The sequence below is a fragment of the Danio rerio genome, chromosome 7, assembly GCF_052040795.2.
Source record: "Danio rerio strain M-AB ecotype USA chromosome 7, GRCz13ab, whole genome shotgun sequence".
In the NCBI taxonomy this organism is placed as follows: Eukaryota; Metazoa; Chordata; class Actinopteri; order Cypriniformes; family Danionidae; genus Danio; species Danio rerio.
In genome coordinates this window covers 77,828,646-77,850,322 of record NC_141027.1, presented here as the reverse complement: position 1 = coordinate 77,850,322, position 21,677 = coordinate 77,828,646, and the positions used below count along the sequence as shown (strand labels likewise).

Sequence of the window (21,677 nt, the reverse complement as noted above, 5' to 3'; positions counted from 1 at the left end):
CCAAACAGCGCCACTTTAGAGAATATAAGAATTCGAATAATTAATATTAATGAAAATCAGATGATTCACTACATTAATAAATCTGACATATCTTGATCAGAAATCTAATAAGGGGAGAAAAAGATTGAGCCATCAATAGTGAGTAATACTGTGGTTTAAAGAGTCTTGTGGGTAACCGCAATGCACCTGCATAACAGTGCTGTTGTGGTCCAGTGGTCAGCACGTTGCGATATAACGCCGCCGACCCGAGTTCGAACTTCACCTCAGCAATTATTTTTTGTTTTTAGTGTTAAGACATATAATACTGTTTGGGTTACTTATATAGGTGTACATGTTTTATTTTTTGTGTGACCACATATACAAAGGACTGGATATCTAGGAATTTTGCTCAGAATATATATTCAGCTATTGCAGGAAAGGACTTTGTGATGTTTTAAAGCAATGGTTTAAAACTTGTTCCTGGAGGGCCAGGGTCCTGGAGATATTAGCTCCAACCCTAATCAAACACACCTGAACAAGCTAATCAAGGTCTTACTTGGTATACTTTAAACATTCAGGCAGGTGTGTTGAGACAAGTTGGAGCTAAATCCTGAAGGGACACCGGCCCTCCAGGACCGAGATTGGTGACCCCTGTTTTAAAGAGTAGTGTTGGAGATTTAGCTCCTCTTTAATCTTCTCATATTTATGACAAACCTTTGAAGTTCTAAAGCAGCTGTGTCCTTGAAAAACATGTGTTAGTGTCATTAGAAACTGATTTGGAAATGACGTTATTTTAATATAGTCAATCATTAACTGATGGGCCGTTCTAAGGCTTGAAACTTCAGGGCTGAAAAGGAGTCCCACTCCGGCCCTGCCAATATGCCTGGATCTACTTTATCCCTAAGTTATTAAAATGTCATTTGCAATATTCCTGTCATTCTGGATGTCTTCTAGACTGCTCTGGATCGAAGAAAAAACCCTGAAATCGGTGGCAAGTCCAGTAGCAGATCTCTCACTGGTGTCCTTTCTCCTAAACAAGGTGCTCAAAAGAAGTGTACTAACAGGAATTGGTTGAAATGTTGTTATTTAGTGTATTAAATGAGCAATTTTCTCATACACACACTCTGTTTCTGCTGTCTGCAGTGCATGGCTTTCTGTCAGAGGAGAACGGCTGCAGTTTACCAGCAACACCTCAGTCCATCTCAGACCTGAAGTCTTTAGCCACAGCTTTACTGGAGACCATTCATGAGAAGAACATCATCATTCAGCACCAAAGACAGACCAACAGGTGTGCACGTATTTGTGTTTTAATAGGTCGAGATTGTGATACCAACAGTGCCATTGTGGTCCAGTGGTCAGCACGTTGCATTATGACACTGTCGACCCGAGTTTGATCCTCACCTGAGTAATTTCCATTTTTTGTGTTAAGACATATAATACTGTTTGGGTTACTTATATACGTCATAATATACGTTATTCAATGAGAGTATACGCATGACTTTACGGCTTGCGACCTACTAACTATGGTTTGCTTTATGAACATGTTAAGAACTTTAGTTACAAACTAGCTAGTGGTTACAAAGCTCCTAGTGTGTACTTTACCTTACTGTTTAAGAACTTACGAACAGCTGGTACAACCCTACTCAGGAGATAACTAACGCCACAACGCACTACCTCGCTAACGACACGGTGCCTTTTAATGCAGTGACCAAAGAGAGATTTAAAAAAAACTGATGCGTGACCTCTGTCTTACTAGCCAATTGAGTGAGCACACTTTCGTTCTGTCTAATCGGAATTGCGCAACCGAACTATGCGGAACGCCCACAATAAAAAAACACAAACAGTAAAGTATGGACAAGTGGGATGATGGTGTCTGCCACTTCAGAAGCATTAAAAGACAAATTAATATCAAAGAAAAACTGCACGTCGGTAGTATGGGAAATTCTTGGTTTCAAAGTCACAGACCGTCCGTCTTAGTCTTCATCTGATTTGTCTTCATCTTCGTCTTATTCTTTGTTCATCGTCTTGGTCTTTTGGTCTTAGTCATCATCTTTGTCGCCTAGTCTTAGTCTTCATCATCATCTTCTTGGTCATCATCTTTTTGCCGTCTAGTCTTAGTCTTCATGGTTTTCGTCATCTTGGTCTTTCTCTTCATCGTCTGGTCTTAGTCTTTCTCTTTGTCATCAACGTCTGGTCTTAGTCTACTTGGACTTCATCGACTTCTTCGTTGACTTCATCTTAGTCTTATTCTTCGTCTTTGTCGTCTTTGGGTGTAACGTGTTCAACAGGAAAGCGTTACTGTATTCTAATGACATTCTTGGGGAACGCAGTCATGTAACGTATTACATTTTAAATGTGTGTAATTTGATCACAGTTACTAAGGTCAGTGTAATTGTGTTACTTACATCACAAATATAATTTTCAGTCAGCGCAATAGCTTAGTGGTTAGCACATTGACATGTGGTGCAGTAGCACGACGAGGTGTCCTGTGTTCAAATCCTGGCTCAAGGACATTTCCCTCCCTCTGTCTCTCCAACTTTGCTTCCTGTGTAAATACTGTCCTATCTAAAAAAGGCCAAAAAATAAATCTTAAAAAATATATATATAAATAGTTTTCAGAAGAAAAAAGATGCTTCTTTTGAATCACATTTTCGACTGCAACATCAGTTAAAAAGCATGTGCTTTTATATTGCTTGAGAACGCCAGCTGAAATGGATGCTGTTGAGAGCGGCTGCTTCTTCAAGTGAAAATATAGATAATACTTTGATTTCATTGAGTGGAGGAACAAAACTATAGCTGTGAAATGCAGTCTGTCCAGTATCTTTAGTACTTTTGACTGCTTTAAACTCGACCAGCAACTTGTTCAAGCACTTGAATAGAAAGCATTCTAAGACAATACTCGTCATTAGGGAGGACAGTGGTGCCCAAACACACGGCAGCCCAACTCAGCCGAAACAGGTTTTAAAGTAACTAGTAATGAAATCAGATCACAATTTTCCAGTAGTAATCAGTAATTTCTAATCTATTACTTTTTTTAAAGTAGCGCACCCAACACTGCTGAAATCTGCATTAAGTATATTTACTGTGTTCTATAGAATTCTTGGAAATCGAGTTGCTGATTTGGAGAGGAAGCTGAAGACGCTGGAAATTTCAGGACTTTGGAGTCTCCCAGGTGTGTATTATGCATTATTTGTGTTTGTTTTCCTTTTTGAAACTGCTGCTTTTAGACTTTGATCCTAATTGTGCCGTTTTGGTGACTGTCGCTTTAAATTCAAATGAGATTGTACTCTTTTTCAAAAGAGGGCGGAGCTACAAGTGCCTTCGTGTCAGCATAGTGGCAGATCAGGCCTGGATTGGCTAATCGTGAGAACCAGGGCCCGGTTTTTCAAAAGTAATCCACTAGGATTTTGGATAAGGGATTGGATCAAATCTTGAAAATGGGTTTTTCAAAAGAAAAAACGGATTACCTAATCAGATTAGATCACGTAATCTAATCTTGGTTTTGATCCGGATCAAACCTTTAGTCTGGGTTTTTCAGACCTTTTTTGTAGAATCTGGATCACTTTGATCCAAAAAACCTGGATTAATCTGATCCCATCAGAAGGTTGGATTTAGCGTGGATTTCATGCCCAAAATGTAATGAAAACTGAAAAATTTATTAAATAATACTATTTTTGGATCATGCACCATCTTACGAGATATACTATTTATTCATAAGGTTTTCGTTTTATTTGTTTATCCGTCAGGCTATAGTGATTATAGGCTTTAATGTATTCAGCCTTTCAGTATAGGCCTACAGCAAAGTAGAAAGAGTTTGGCCTCATAAAACAATCCCCCAAACAGCTGTCAAAACTGACCAAAAACAATACATTTTATTCTGTCACTAGCTGATATATATATTCATCACAATGGAAAATATTTTTCTTTTTAGAATATTTATTAGTGATGCATGCAATGATTGCAGAATAAAAAAAAATGCAAAGAATGGCAATGACTGATTTTTAAAATTTCTTTCAACAATTGCAAAAAGAGACTGAAAGGGCAGAAGCACAGCTTCATCTGGCAGAGAAACAACTGACTCTGACCAAACTGCAGCAAACCAAGGCCAATGACGATCTGCCTCCTAAAGGCTATGCTCAGACAAGCTGCTCTCTCCACATCAGATAACGAAGTCGGATATTATTGTGGAGTTTTTGACATTAAGTCTTTTTTTATTTACATCTATATTTGAAACTTATTATAAATATCCTCAATGTACAGTGTTGTAGGTCTCAAATGAGCGGACTGCTTTAAGAGGATAGGGTGTTGTTTTTCTTGTTTTTATTATTATTTATTTATTATTATTATTTAAATAATTATCAAATTTTCTTAGTTTTAATTTCAAATAAAAATAAAGTTATATTGACCCCATGCTGGCTATTCTACTCTTTACATATCTATAGTTCTACATTGTGATGTCCTATCCTGTTTGAGCACTGGTTATCCAGATTTAGTGATCCTGAAAAGTTCCTATCCGGATCAGATTGATCCAATCTGATGTTGCTTTGAAAAACTGGCTCAAAAAGTAAGCTGGATTACTTGATCACGGATCGCAAAAACAGGATTACTAAATCCGGATCAATTTTATCCGGATTAAACCTTTTGAAAAACCGGGCCCAGGAGATCTCCAAGTGGGCCGGTCCATTTTTTGGCTGCGAGGGCCGGTGTCCCTATCTGCCTGCACTCTCAGCAGTCGCAGTTTTTTCATTTATTTATTTATTTGACTATAGCCCCACTCTTTTTATTGATTATTTTGCAGCAGCTCCGCTCTTTTTATTTAATTTCTCGCAGCCCTGTGAGCAAAATGCAGCCTGCAGGGTAATGATGACGTAACTATCATTTGACCCCAAACAGCGGCACCTTAGAGAATATAAGAATTCGAATAATTAATGAACATTACACCTGCTCAATGAAAATCAGATGATTCACTACATTAATAAATCTGACATAACTTGATCAGAAATCTAAAAAGGGGAGAAAAAGATTAAGCCATCAATAGAAAGTAATACTGTGGTTTAAAGAGTCTTATGGGTAGGCCCACACGGAATCTGTGCACGCAGAATTCCGCAGATTTTTAGCAGATTTTCCGCAGATTTCTGCAGATTTTTAGCCCATCATTAATTCTCTTTATTTACTTGAGTAAATGTGTAAATCTAAATTTATTCAGTTTTTAGTCAGTAATTTATTACTTTTTGTTTCATATATTAAGGAAGCTGGATACTCCCAAAATAATTCCGCAGAATCCGCAGATTTTTACCAAAATTCTCCGCAGAAATAGCAAAAAACATCCGCAGATTCCGTCTGGCCCTACTTATAGGTAACCGCAATGCCCCTGCATAACCGCGCTGTTGTGGTCCAGTGGTCAGCACGTTGCGTTATGATGCCACTGACCCGAGTTCGAACCTCACCCAATTATATATATAGCTATATATATATACATATATATATATATATATATATATATATATATATATATATATATATATATATATATATACATACTCCCCCCCCCCCCCCCATATTTAGTGTTAAGACATGTAATACTGTTTGGGTTACTTATATAGGTGTACATATTTTATTTATATTTTTTTGTGTGACCACCGTTACAAAGGACTGGATATCTATTTTGCACAGAATATATATTCAGATATTGCAGGAAAGGACATTGTGATGTTTTAAAGAGTAGTGTTGGACATTTAGCTACCCTTTAATCTACTCATATTTATGACATATTTATGAAGTTCTAAAGCATCTGTTTTCTTGATAAAGACGTGATAGTGTCATTAGAAACTGAATTGGAAATGACCTTATTTTAATATAGTCAGTCGTGAACTCAGGTGGGCCGGTCTAATGCTTGAAACTCCAGGGCTGAAAAGGAGTCCCACTCCGGCCCTGTGGCAGATTCAAAAACAAGACTGATGTCTTATGCTAATGAGGGAGAGATGGTCACTAGTGGGCGGGGCTTTCCTTCTCTGATGACACGTTCAAAGGAAGAATGTCAATCAAAGTGTTACTGCAGACTGTTTATATCAAGTCTGATTATAAACAGTAGAATTGATTAATTTTTACAATTAGAAGCTGGTTATATTCACACACTGCTGTGTTAATACCTCTTTTAAAAGTGATTTTTGCATAATAGCTCCCCTTTAAAGTCAATAGATTTGCTGTTTTTTATTATTAATATAAAATCTGTTCAGATGGGGCGTTAATGTGTTAAGAATAGATTGATTCAAGCTGCATTTGTCAATGTCCGCGATACACACCTGATTCCTTCCAAAAATATATGGGACGACTGACAGCGATTTGTGAAATCAGTCACCAGCTATTCATCAGTGTCACGAAGCAGCCAGAAACAGTCAATCATGTGATAGTGATGCTGGTTTTCTGAAGCGCACCGAGAGCTGACAGCGTCTCTGTTATCTCTGCTGGAAAAAATAATCGCATTGAATGTGTTTTTCATGTGCAATATTAACTTCTAGTAAATACTAGGGCGGTTTTAGATTTTTTTTCATACACTTAAATTAATCTGGGTAAAGTCTAGATGGGATACAGCTGCAGATACACCAGGGGTGAGAGCGTTCCGGCACCACGCCGGATTTCCGGCGTACTGTGGCTGCGGGGAAAAAAAATCAGGTTCACGGATATTGATCTGTCATTTCTCTAGATTAACAGAATTCACTCACTGCTGAAAGCGCCGGGTTGGTTTTTATTAAGTGCCATTTTGTGTGCTCGTGAATCATCTTTTGAGTGTAGACGCCATGTAAATAAAAGATTAATTGTGTAATTTAGAGAGCTTTATAAATTATAACGGATCTTTGTGAGATCTCTATGAACTAAGATTAGTGACGCTTTTTAGTGATAATAAGAGGAGCGTGCTTTGCACTTTCCAGGCTATAATCCATTCAGAATTTGTATGAAACTTTCGTTTTCGGCACATATACGCTGATATGTTTTGGGAATGACATCTGCATATTTACGCTGGGTTTAATCTCGAAATAACGGTGAAGCAATAGACGGAACAAAAAGATATTTCCCCCTTCTCCTTAAACAACTTAGTGTTTCAGCTATGAAATAGTTCAGTTTTGTATGTAATGGCAAAGTGTTTATATTTAGTTTCGTTTTTTATTCGGCTTATTTAGAAAAACGTTTGGAGCATTTTTTATTCGTTAAAAATACGTTTTTTTTAACGAACAGCGCCCAGCGGAAGACCATCATTGTCTGTTTGATCAGTTTGCCTTCTCAGATCATCACGACTTGCCTAAAATAAAAGATATAAAACAGTTCAAGTATAAAACAATGGTAGCTTAAACGTTAAAGAATGTGTGCTATTAGGCGCATAGTTTGCTTATAAAAAGCTTGCAGGACATCGAGGCGCCAGAGCAATCAGTTGCATTTTTTCAGTGGGAGCAATTTAAAGTTATCCTTCATTTTTGCTCACAAAGTACGAGTAATACATCAAAAAACGTTACAGCGTTTTTATAAAATAAAGAAAACCAAAATTATGCGCTTTCTGTCGTCTGGTTTTTAAACAGGAGCGCTTAACAAAATGAAGCAAAATGTATATGCCTCACAGACATAATAAATATATTTATAGAAAGCTTTAAATTATTACTTAACGAAATAAAACAAATCGAAAACAAAAAAACTCCTTCATGTAATCCGTAAAGATGAATTTCACTCTAAAGGCGAGTCCAAGAGGAGATTGCCAGTCAGGATCTTTGCGACACTGACTCAGAATAAGTTTATTAATAAATAATTAAGATATGTCCTTACTCTTTCCTCGACACATTCATTGTTATTTGTTTTTGCCGGTGCTTGGGGCGAGTTTTAGCTTATTGTGTGCGCTTGAACGCGGATTCACAGTAGCAGTTTTAACATGGAGTGACACGACATCTGACGTACAGATGACACTGGCACATGCCACTGAGTGTAGTGACACTTCCGGTGGCACGTCCGGTTTTCCACTGTCATGTGTCACTCGCTAGTGGCATGTGTAGTGACCTGTGTCACTCAGAGTGTCGCGCTGCATGTCACTGCAGTGACATCGACACCCGGCGAAGCTTATGACATTAATTAACTCGAGCAAAACCATATTTAATCATTACGCGACTTTTAACCTAATTTATCGCGTCGCAAGTTAGTTTATTTGCTGAGCTACTCCACGATGTTTTAATTTAAACGCATTTATTTTATGTATTCGTAGTCATACTTCCGTACGTAATATAGTCATTTGACAGTACATGTCAGTCAAATTTATTGTGGCATGCTTATGTATGGGAGGGGTTACACTTATCTGTTGTACTGTATATTATTGCATCCTGGCAGTTCCTTTGTTCCCTACAATATGGACTTCTCTGTTTTTAATTCATTCATTTATTTTATTATTTAACTTATTTTCATTTTAAGGTATTTTAAATAATATCCTTTAAAAAGTTATAATAAAATGCATGTTGAAAACTCATAACATATATGCATGTAAGATAACAGGTGTCATTTGCCTAATGATTTTTAAATATTAAAGCAAAGAGACTTATAAGATTAATGTGCTTATAACGTGCTTATACTGACACCTACTGGCACATGTCACAAGATCACTGACACTGGCATGTGTCACTGACATTACTGGCATGTGTCTAAAAAGAGCCACTTGACAATAATGATGATCAGGGTTGCACATAGGCTGTTAATATATTTGGGCCCAGGGGCCCACAAGTTATGTGTTAAAAGTGCGTTGCATACATAGTACCCCCACCCCTACTCACCTCAGGGGCAAGGAAAAAAAGTTCAGGCTCAGGAATTTTTTCCACTATCACCCCTGAGATACACACATCAGCATTGCATATTTTTTGTGACACTGTACAGCAAGAATTAATATTTATACTGCAGTTTAAGGCCTTGGGTAGGAGTAGACATTCATAAATTACAAGTTAATGGGTAATTTAATAAACATTATTAATGATACCTGGTATAATGACAGTTTTAACATTACTCTGAGGGTTGGGTTTAGGGTTGGGGTAGGGGTAGATGTAATCCAATTTTATAAATTTTTCTTTCCCCCAGGTGTAAATCTAATCACTTACAAAAGTATTAGCTTCACTTTATTACTTCCAGTTTGGACTTAGTTCAAAATTACTAACCTTAAATGGCCAGTTCACCCAAAAATAAAACTTCTATCATTTACTCACCCTGTACTTGTTCAGCCTATACATACTATTTGCATCAATAGTATTTTTTTAATCCTACTATAGCTGCCAATGGCTTATTTTTGTCCTCATAATATCTTGTTTATAGTTCAACAGAAGAAAGAAATCCATTAAACCACTCCAGTGTAAGTAAATAATGAGGAAATATTCAGTTTTTGAGTTAACTGTCCCTTTAAGTATGAGCAATAGTAATGGTGATGGCTTAATTAGCATGCACTGCTAATGAATTAATCTTGATTTTTTTTTGCATTTATGCATTCTTTAGCAAGTGACCACATAGGCATGTATTTCTAAAAGTCATTGAAGCACTAGTTTCAGTGGATGCCTTTACAGTCTCCGTCCACAAGAGAGCAGTAAAGCACTATGACGGATCAGACGCTCACCTGTCATAAGGCCGCCATAAAACTGACAAGCATCCATTACTGAAACTGATTGCCCACATTACAAACACATTTGGGGAATGTGGTATTATTAGGGAACTTTGTGGATGAGAGAGATGATCACAACTCAGTCTATGAAACTGATCGACTGGCCTTACAGAAATGAGCAGGAGAGATCAGTTAAAGGCGCACGCGCTATTATTTAGCTCGTTACTGAAGTTTTAAAAGTCCAAGGAAATTAATAGTACTTTAGTGAATATATTTAAAGTGAGAAGACCTCAAGTAAGTCGACTAATATATTCATGTATGGTTTCTGCTTCTCGTTTTATATTGGTAAGCACTTATAATAGGTTGATAAAGTTTTTAAATAAGCCAGATAAAGGAGTTTAGCATAAGCTAAAAGAGTCTAGCATGGAGTTGGCATGTTTTATAACAAGGTTAGCATGTTTTGTCATGTAATAACATGTTTTAACATACTGTGAGCAAGTTTAACATGAATAGTTTTGTTTGAGAGAGCATGTATTAGCATTTTTCACACATTTCAGCATGTTTCTAGCATGTTTTGATTAATTGCTAGCATGTCAAAACCATACGTTAACAGTATGTTTTAACATACTAGCATGAATTTTAACATCTAGCATGGAATTGGCACGTTTTATCATGTTGTATTGGCGCATTGGTGTTATATTTTCTGCAAATATTTTTGGTGAGATGTGCACTCAGAAGACTTAATTCGACCAATACAACCATGTATAGTTCTGCTACTAATTTTATATAGGTAAGCACTTAAAATAGGTTTTAAATCAGCTACACAAAGGAGTTTAGTATAAGCTAAAAGAGTTAAGCATGGAATTGGCACGTTTTATAATGTTGTAAGCATGTTTTGCCATGTTAATAACATGTTGCTTATGTTTAAGGTTTAACGTGAAAAGCATGTTTGTTTGCTAGCTTGTTTGAGAGCATTTGTTAGCAATTTTCACACATTTCAGCATGTTTCTAGCATGTTTTGATTAATTGCTAGGATGTCAAAACCAAAAATTTTGTTACACTCAAATATGTTCCTTAAAAATGTATTGTTCCACAATAAGTGCTCTTTTCATCTCAATTTATATCAATAAAACTTGCTAAAATATTATGTTAAACTTTGTTTAACTTCAAAGATGTTGAAACCTGATAAATGTATTAATGTATTAAAGTAAGTTAAATTACTCCGCTGCTCATCCGTTTGCACTGGCTGCCAGTTGCTGCTCGCATCAAATTCAAAGCTCTGATGTTTGCCTACAAAGCGACCTTTGGCTTTCTGCAGATGTATGTGCCCTCCAGAAACTTGCGTTCTGTGAATGAACGTCGCCTCGTGGTTCCATCCCAAAGAGAGAAAAAATCACTTTCCCGAACTCTCGCGTTCAATCTGGCCAGTTGGTGGAATGAACTCCCTAACTGCATCAGAACGGCAGAGTCACTCGCTGTTTTCAAGAAACAACTAAAAACTCAACTATTTAGTCTCCACTACACTTCCTAATCTGCAATTGCCTCTCTGGATATACCACTAACTGTACTCAAAAAAAAAAAATTACTTATACTTTCCTTCTTAGACTTTACAGACCTGAAATTTGCCTACAGCACTTATTCATTGTTGCTCTTATAGTTGTGTAAATTGCTTCCTTGTCCTCATTTGTAAGTCGCTTTGGATAAAAGCGTCTGCTAAATGACTAAATGCAAATGTAAAGCAACTTTAAAACATTAGTTGTCTTGACTTGTAGATTTAACAGTAGTCTTGGTCTTTGGCTGTCTTTGTTAGTGACAGGCTGTACCTTTCCATCCGTGTTTACTGCTGCAGTCCTGTCTAAAAAACTACTTTACCACTTTTTTCCTGTCATCGCGCTGACAAAACTACAAGTGCGAGAGATGATTTCTTGTCTGAGATGTGTCAGAAGTCTCCATGAGAGGACATTAGCGCCGACTTCTGTGGCTTCCAGGCCGCACGATGTGACGTAAAGCTTGGTTTGTCCATAAAACGGGATGGTTTTGTTCCCCAGTGTGCGTCGGGGACGAGCAGTGAATGAATGGATGGATGGGCAGCTGCCAGGTGGGAATCGCCTCTCATCCATCCATCCTGTTTTGCACAGCGGGCAGTGAAGCAGCCGCGGTGAAGCTCCATGCTGTTCGGCATACAGAATTAGCCTGACTTTTTAATTAGCTCCGAAGCCGCTCTCCATAACACACCAATGACCTTTTCGAAACAAAGAAAGTCGAGCGTACAGCCGCTGAAGCATCATTTTAGCGCGCCTCGGAAAAAACAAATCCTCTCTGGAGATGCTGGAGTGGTCCAGAGGAGCATATGGAGGCTGTCAGCTGTCAATCCACCAGCGATCCTGTAGATTTACATCAAGAGTCCCCTAGGAAAGAAGTTTCGGACACTCTTTAAGTGGAGAGAGTTCAAGTTTTTGTCATCGTTTACTTGCCCTTGTTTCATTTCAAGCCTTTAAGGCTTCCTTTCAAAAACTTAAGATGATGTTTATTTGAAAATTGAGTATTAGAATGAGATCATGCACATTATTCACTTAATAAGTACTGATAAACAGCTGATACACTCACCGGCCACTTTATTAGGTACACCTTACTAGTAATGGGTTGGACCCACTTTGTCCTGCAGAACTGCCTTGATCCTTCAGTGCGTAGATTCAACAAGGTGCTGGAAATATTCCTCAGAGATTTGGCTCTATATTGACATGATAGCATCACGCAGTTGCTGCAGATTTGTCGGCCGCACATCTATGATGCGATTCCTTTTCCACCACATCCCAAAGGTGCTCTATTGGATTGAGATCTGGTGATTGTGGAGGCCATTTGAGTACAGTGAACTCATTAGCCCCTTTCACACAGTGATACCGGTAAATATATCGAAAATTTCTGGAACGACTTTACCGGTAAATTTAAAAAAAGCGCTGTTCACACAGGCGAAGAAGTTACGGAATTTTTTCCGGAAACGAGCATTCACACATCCATTCCAAAATAGTGGTAAATTCTGACATCATTCACCAGAAATGAGCTCTAAACGGCTGCGCTTGTATTTGTAAACATTTGACTACATCACAAACTCTGTGGATGATCAGTATCGTGAACAACTTCGATGAAAACATATAGAGTAACACTTTTGCATGTTGAGATGTACATGATATGTGTTTGTGCTGGCGCTCATGTGCTGTTTCACGGGGACACGCAAAATGCTTGAAGGTAAACAAACAACGGCTTATCATAAGCATCTTATCCATAATTAATTACACGGTTGGCATAAGATGAACATACAAACGTTGTCTGACTAATTTCTAGCAGCTAAATGTGTTTGGAAAAATATTCAAAGGCTTTTATTCTCATGAACCGCGCGGACGTGAATGCGTCTGACTGTTCTGATTGGCTAAAGCAGACGTCTCACGTCAGCACGTTCTAGACGTGCACGCGCTCTTTCCGGTAATCTTCCTTTTGCGTTCACACAGCGCAGCATTCCGGCAAATTACCGGTAATGTTACAACTTCTCTTTCCGGAAAATAGCCAGAACGAATTTACCGGTATTTTTAAAAAGGGCCTGTTCACACATACACACCTTTCCGGAAAATTGCCGGAAATTTTCCAGAAAGGTCTGTATGTGTGAAAGGGGCTATTGTCATGTTCAAGAAACCAGTCTGAGATGATTCACGCTTTATGACATGGCGTGACTATCCTGCTGGAAGTAACCATCAGAAAATGGGAACACAGTGGTCATAAAGGGATGCACATGGTCAGCAACAATACTCATGTTGCCTCCTTTTTTAAAACAGAACGCCAATGCGCGCATATATAAGCGCAAATGCATTTGGTATTTAAACAGCGTGGTGCAAAACGTCATATATACCACCTATTATTTATTTATTTATTTAGATGTTTTAATGAAAAAAGTTGTACATCGTATAACTTAAAGACTCGCAATGCAATCCATCTTGAGATTGATCTCTCTCTGAAACCCAGCACTGCTCTAGTTGTTGCTCGCAGCATGAATCCCCTGTTCATTATATTTCATCGCACAGCGGCTCCTAGAATGCAGTGTTTAAACTGATCAGACTTGTGCGCCGGATCATGTAAGCGCTGGTGGCCGTATATAGAGCTCAGTCCCTGTGGGTAACATATGGCATTAACCTGTGATGCATGCAGCCAGTACTAATGAAGACAGATGACAAGAGCTGCAGTCTCTCTCTCTCTGGCCAAACTGATCATCTCTACATGTGCGCCGCTATGAAAATGTCAGCTTTTGTGGAGAAGAGCTGTGTAAATGTTTGTGTTTGGGTCAGATTTGGGATTTATCGCTGACCGTTGAGGCCCTACAGAGATTTTTTTGAATAATGCATTTGGTTTGACAGTGCCATTCGTTTTCCTTCGGCTTAGTCTCTGATTTATCAGAGGCCGCCACAGCGGAATGAACCGCCAACTATTCCTGCATATGTTTTACGCAACGGATGCTCTTCCAGTCAGTACTGGGAAACACCCATACACACTAATTCACAGCCATTTTAGTTCATCCAGTTCACCCATAGCGCAAGTGTTTGGACTGTAGGGGAAACCGGAGCACCCAGAGGTAACCCAGTCACAGTATGTCTATTTTATATTTGTTTTGTGTTCTTCAACAGGAAGTAGAGACGCCATCACTCTCAGTCCTGCTCTTCTGTCCTCCACTGACCAATCAGAGGCTCTGATCTTCTCCACCAATTCTGCAGGTCTTTCACTTTCACACTTGTACTTTAGTCTAAACCTCAGACACTGTTGGCTGTGCACTTTTTTACCGACCAACCTCCTGCGGAAAAAGTGATTGACAAGTGGTCAATTGTGTGCAACTTATCTTTATTTATTTATGATTTGTTTATGGGTAAAACAAAGAGCATGCAGGTCAGGAAATTGAAACGGTAGGTTCGAACCAGCGACCCAGCACTACCTTCTGCGCCACTGCTTCGCCCCGCCCAAATCTACTTCCTAAGAAACCCTACTTCCTAAGCAAAGACACATTGGGTGTGAACGAGCCCTAATCGTGTGCAACCAAATCTGCCATTCGCTAATGCTGAGGCTGCAGAGCTGTAATAATTAGCTAATTGTCTGACCGGCCCACCTCTTCGTAAACACTTATCCGTCCTGCTCGCTCTGATTGGTCGGCCTAGCCGAGTAGCCAATCCCTCGCAAATGCCATGGCATTTTGGCAAATGTGAGCCAATTCCCGTTCGCTGACATTCAGCAACTTCCAGGGCGTGTTTTGCAGTCGGGACGGCCCCATAAATATGGATGCTGCTGCTGTGCAAAGTGGTATTTGGGGTTTTTGTGGTGCCGCATGCAGTGTTTAACCTTTTGGCTGAATGCTCTGAAATATGGGTCAGTAATCCGGCAGAATAGGCGCCGATGATGCGGGCGGGAGGCAGAACTAAGCTGCTGCTGTCGGTGACAGGCCGTCATGCTCCTTTTCCCAGCTGGAGGCTTTTGTAGTGTGCGCACGCGTGCGTGTGTGTGTTTGTGTGTGTGTTTTATATGCTTGTGTGATATTTGAAACTTAATGTTCCAGATGCATGCTTTGTTTTGGGTGTGACGTCTGTTTTAATGTTTTGTGTTTATGGATTATGAGTTATTAATTTCTCTTAGCCCGGCTGGGCCAGTTGGCATTTCTGTGTGGAGTTTGCATGTTCTCCCTGTGTTAGCGTGGGTTTCCTCCGGGTGTTCCTGTTTCCTCCACAGTCCAAACACATGCGATATAGGGGAATTGAAGAAGCTAAATTAGCCGTAGTGTATGTGTGTGAATGTGAGAGTGTATGGGTGTTTTCCAGTACTGGGTTGCAGCTGGAAGGGCATCCGCTGTGTAAAACATATGCTGGAAAAGTTGGCGGTTCATTCCACTGTGGCGACCCCTGATGAATAAAGGGACTAAGCTGAAAAATTAGGAATAATGAGTGAATATTATGATGCCATTTCTGTTTTATGATGAATATGTAAATGTAAGTTGTCTAATTATTCAAATTTGCTATTCAGAAAAAAATTCTAAGTTGTTCCCACTATGCAATTAGTTTGAACATTTTACAGGGTGTCTTTGGGGTCTTAAAATGTCTTAAATTAAAAAAGAAATTAACTTTAGGCCTTAAAAAGTCTTTGACTTTCAAAATTCACTTAAATTTTGTCTCTTATGTCTTAAATATTTGTAAACAGGTCTTAATTTTTATTTGTCCATGTAAAGCTACCCAATCTGACTGACATGCATCCTATCACCAACAATTTAAACAAACCAACAAAACTCTTTCGATGACTCTAACTCTTATGTATTTACCAATATGGTTTAATTATCTTCTTTTTAATAATAACAATTAGTTGAACATTTGCCTGTGAATTTATAGTCCATATATGGCAAGGACACTGACCTGGACAGACTGTTGTGCGTACATTAGATTATTATAGCTTTATTAAGTGAACTGAATATTTACCCACAATTGACTTACCCTTAAGTGTTTCCAAACCTTTATGAGTTTCTTCTGTTAACCACAAAAGAAGACATTTTGAAGTATGCTAAAAACCGGTAACCATTGACTTCTACAGTAGGAAAAACAAATACTATGGAAATAAATGGTTGCAGGTTTCCAAAATTCTTCAAAATGTCTTCTTTTGTATTCAACAGAAATACAAATGCTTTGAAGAATGCTGAAAACCGGTAACCATTGACTTGCATAGTAGGAAAAATGGTTTCTACGATGATTTCTCAATAGTTACAGGTTTCCAGCATACTTCAAAATATCTTCTTTTGTGTTGAACAGAAGAAGGAAACTCATGAGGAGAGTCATATTTACAGATTTTTGGGTGAACTATCCTTTTAACACCACAGCTAATATATATAAGGCATAGTTCATGTAAAGCTGAGCGTTTACCCTAAATTTACTCACCCTCAAGTGCTTCCAAACCTTTATGAGTTTCTTTCTTCTGTTAACCACAAAAGTAGATGCTTTGAAGAATGCTGAAAACTGGTAACCACTGACTTCCATAGTAGGATAAACAAATACAAAGGAAATCAATGGTTACCCGTTTTCAACATTCTTCAAAATGTCTTCTTTTGAGTTCAACGGAAATGCAGATAATTTGAGGAATGCTAAAAACCGATAACCATTGACTTCCATAGTAGGGAAAAATGGTTCCTACAATGGTTCCTTAATGGTTAGCGGTTTCCAACATTCTTCAAAATGTCTTCTTTTGTGTTCAACGGAAATGCAGATGTTTTGTGGGATGCTTAAAAACCGGTAACCATTGACTTCCATAGTAGCATAAACAAATACTAAGGAAATCAATGGTTACAGGTTTCCAACATTCTTCAAAAGGTCTTCTTTTGTGTTCAACGGAAATGCAGATGTTTTGACGGATGCTGAAAACTGGTAACCATTGACTTCCATAGTAGGAAAAACAAATACAATGGAAATCAATGGTTACAGGTTTCCAACATTCTTCAAAATGTCCTCTTTTGTGTTGAACAGAAACACACGAAATATTTTGAAAAATGCTGAAAACCAGTAACCATTGACTTCCATTGTAGGAAAAATGGTTCCTCAATGGTTACAGGTTTCCAACATTCTTCAAAATATCTTCTTTTGGTGTTTAACAGATAAAATAAACTCAAGTGAAGGGAGAGTATTTGTCATATTTTCAGAATTGTGGGTGAAATATCCCTTTAACACTTGAGGTGATCTCTGACTGAATCAATCAACCAAGCAGACTTGAGTAAACCGTTAACCGAGCTCCACTACTGTGGTAGATTACACACGAGCCTCGCGGGATGCGATCATGGCATCAAAACAATGAGCATTAATCTTCTTTGTCCCCTTGATTGGCTCAGATGACAGGACAGGAAGAGGAGGGCCGTCGCTGTGGGAACGGGACACAGCTGGCGATGACAGCTTCCCGAACATGTGGCGCGGTTCCCGGCCCGGTCCAGATGGAGGCGCAGAGGAGGAGGACACACCTGTCACCCGTGAGGAGAGCGACCCAAGCGGGACACGCACTAATGGACAGGTCAGAGCACTTCAGACAACACACTCATATTCACTGAAAGGGGAAGAGAAGCTGATTTGTGACTTGTGTGATGTTGATCCTGGACCATCAAGATTATAAATTCACTATTGTTGATCCTGGACCATCAAGATTATAAATTCACTAATGTTGATCCTGGACCATCAAGATTATAAATTCACTATTGTTGATCCTGGACCATCAAGATTATAAATTCACTAATGTTGATCCTGGACCATCAAGATTATAAATTCACTATTGTTGATCCTGGACCATCAAGATTATAAATTCACTAATGTTGATCCTGGACCATCAAGATTATAAATTCACTATTGTTGATCCTGGACCATCAAGATTATAAATTCACTATTGTTGATCCTGGACCATCAAGATTATAAATTCACTATTGTTGATCCTGGACCATCAAGATTATAAATTCACTATTGTTGATCCTGGACCATCAAGATTATAAATTCACTAATGTTGATCCTGGACCATCAAGATTAATTATAAATTCACCATTGTTGATCCTGGACCATCAAGATTATAAATTCACTATTGTTGATCCTGGACCATCAAGATTATAAATTTACTATTGTTGATCCTGGACCATCAAGGTTATAAATTCACTAATGTTGATCCTGGACCATCAAGATTGTAAATTCACTATTGTTGATCCTGGACCATCAAGATTAATTATAAATTCACTATTGTTGATCCTGGACCATCAAGATTGTAAATTCACTATTGTTGATCCTGGACCATCAAGATTAATTATAAATTCACTATTGTTGATCCTGGACCATCAAGATTGTAAATTCACTATTGTTGATCCTGGACCATCAAGATTATAAATTCACTATTGTTGATCCTGGACCATCAAGATTATAAATTCACTAATGTTGATCCTGGACCATCAAGATTATAAATTCACTATTGTTGATCCTGGACCATCAAGATTATAAATTCACTATTGTTGATCCTGGACCATCAAGATTATAAATTCACCATTGTTGATCCTGGACCATCAAGATTATAAATTCACTATTGTTGATCCTGGACCATCAAGATTATAAATTCACTATTGTTGATCCTGGACCATCAAGATTATAAATTCACTATTGTTGATCCTGGACCATCAAGATTATAAATTCACTATTGTTGATCCTGGACCATCAAGATTATAAATTCACTAATGTTGATCCTGGACCATCAAGATTATAAATTAACTATTGTTGATCCTGGACCACCAAGATTATAAATTCACTATTGTTGATCCTGGACCATCAAGATTAATTTTAAATTCACTATTGTTGATCCTGGACCATCAAGATTATAAATTCACTAATGTTGATCCTGGACCATCAAGATTAATTTTAAATTCACTATTGTTGATCCTGGACCATCAAGATTATAAATTCACTATTGTTGATCCTGGACCATCAAGATTATAAATTCCTTAATGTTGATCCTGGACCATCAAGATTATAAATTCACTATTGTTGATCCTGGACCATCAAGATTATAAATTCACTAATGTTGATCCTGGACCATCAAGATTAATTATAAATTCACTATTGTTGATCCTGGACCATCAAGATTATAAATTCACTATTGTTGATCCTGGACCATCAAGATTATAAATTCACTACTGTTGATCCTGGACCATCAAGATTATAAATTAACTATTGTTGATCCTGGACCATCAAGATTAATTTTAAATTCACTATTGTTGATCCTGGACCATCAAGATTATAAATTCACTATTGTTGATCCTGGACCATCAAGATTATAAATTCACTAATGTTGATCCTGGACCATCAAGATTAATTATAAATTCACTATTGTTGATCCTGGACCATCAAGATTATAAATTCACTACTGTTGATCCTGGACCATCAAGATTATAAATTCACTAATGTTGATCCTGGACCATCAAGATTATAAATTCACTATTGTTGATCCTGGACCATCAAGATTATAAATTCACTACTGTTGATCCTGGACCATCAAGATTATAAATTCACTAATGTTGATCCTGGACCATCAAGATTATAAATTCACTATTGTTGATCCTGGACCATCAAGATTATAAATTCACTATTGTTGATCCTGGACCACCAAGATTATAAATTCACTATTGTTGATCCTGGACCATCAAGATTATAAATTCACTAATGTTGATCCTGGACCATCAAGATTATAAATTCACTATTGTTGATCCTGGACCATCAAGATTATAAATTCACTATTGTTGATCCTGGACCATCAAGATTAATTATAAATTCACTATTGTTGATCCTGGACCATCAAGATTATAAATTCACTAATGTTGATCCTGGACCATCAAGGTTATAAATTCACTAATGTTGATCCTGGACCATCAAGATTGTAAATTCACTATTGTTGATCCTGGACCATCAAGATTAATTATAAATTCACTATTGTTGATCCTGGACCATCAAGATTGTAAATTCACTATTGTTGATCCTGGACCATCAAGATTGTAAATTCACTATTGTTGATCCTGGACCATCAAGATTGTAAATTCACTATTGTTGATCCTGGACCATCAAGATTAATTATAAATTCACTATTGTTGATCCTGGACCATCAAGATTATAAATTCACTAATGTTGATCCTGGACCATCAAGATTATAAATTCACTATTGTTGATCCTGGACCATCAAGATTAATTATAAATTCACTTTTGCTGATCCTGGACCATCAAGATTATAAATTCACTATTGTTGATCCTGGACCATCAAGATTGTAAATTCAGTATTGTTGATCCTGGACCATCAAGATTATAAATTCACTATTGTTGATCCTGGACCATCAAGATTATAAATTCACTAATGTTGATCCTGGACCATCAAGATTATAAATTCACTATTGTTGATCCTGGACCATCAAGATTATAAATTCACTATTGTTGATCCTGGACCATCAAGATTATAAATTCACCATTGTTGATCCTGGACCATCAAGATTATAAATTCACTATTGTTGATCCTGGACCATCAAGATTATAAATTCACTATTGTTGATCCTGGACCATCAAGATTATAAATTAACTATTGTTGATCCTGGACCATCAAGATTATAAATTCACTATTGTTGATCCTGGACCATCAAGATTAAATATAAATTCACTATTGTTGATCCTGGACCATCAAGATTATAAATTAACTATTGTTGATCCTGGACCACCAAGATTATAAATTCACTATTGTTGATCCTGGACCATCAAGATTATAAATTCACTATTGTTGATCCTGGACCATCAAGATTAATTTTAAATTCACTATTGTTGATCCTGGACCATCAAGATTATAAATTCACTAATGTTGATCCTGGACCATCAAGATTAATTTTAAATTCACTATTGTTGATCCTGGACCATCAAGATTATAAATTCACTATTGTTGATCCTGGACCATCAAGATTAATTTTAAATTCACTATTGTTGATCCTGGACCATCAAGATTATAAATTCACTATTGTTGATCCTGGACCATCAAGATTATAAATTCACTAATGTTGATCCTGGACCATCAAGATTAATTATAAATTCACTATTGTTGATCCTGGACCATCAAGATTATAAATTCACTATTGTTGATCCTGGACCATCAAGATTATAAATTCACTACTGTTGATCCTGGACCATCAAGATTAAATATAAATTCACTATTGTTGATCCTGGACCATCAAGATTAATTATAAATTCACTATTGTTGATCCTGGACCATCAAGATTATAAATTCACTAATGTTGATCCTGGACCATCAAGATTAATTATAAATTCACTATTGTTGATCCTGGACCATCAAGATTATAAATTCACCATTGTTGATCCTGGACCATCAAGATTATAAATTCATTAATGTTGATCCTGGACCATCAAGATTATAAATTAACTATTGTTGATCCTGGACCATCATGATTATAAATTCACTATTTTTGATCCTGGACCATCAAGATTATAAATTCACTATTGTTGATCCTGGACCATCAAGATTA

At 37.5% G+C, this 21,677-nt stretch overlaps 1 protein-coding gene across 3 annotated transcripts in view; it reads left to right on the top strand.

Annotated features, from left to right (window-relative positions):
* ccdc149a (coiled-coil domain containing 149a) overlaps window positions 1-21,677 on the top strand; it is a 107,150-nt gene that overhangs the window by 8,994 nt on the left and 76,479 nt on the right. Inside the window, exons 8-12 of one of the 3 annotated variants that reach the window (NM_001430977.1) lie at window positions 934-1,018; window positions 1,123-1,267; window positions 3,075-3,151; window positions 14,260-14,346; window positions 17,478-17,653. In NM_001430977.1, coding sequence (NP_001417906.1) covers window positions 934-1,018; window positions 1,123-1,267; window positions 3,075-3,151; window positions 14,260-14,346; window positions 17,478-17,653 — 570 coding nt within the window. Of the gene's footprint in view, window positions 1-933; window positions 1,019-1,122; window positions 1,268-3,074; window positions 3,152-14,259; window positions 14,347-17,477; window positions 20,433-21,677 lie in introns of all 3 variants that reach the window. The other 2 variants (XR_015944682.1, NM_001006020.2) reach the window with 2 other exon arrangements.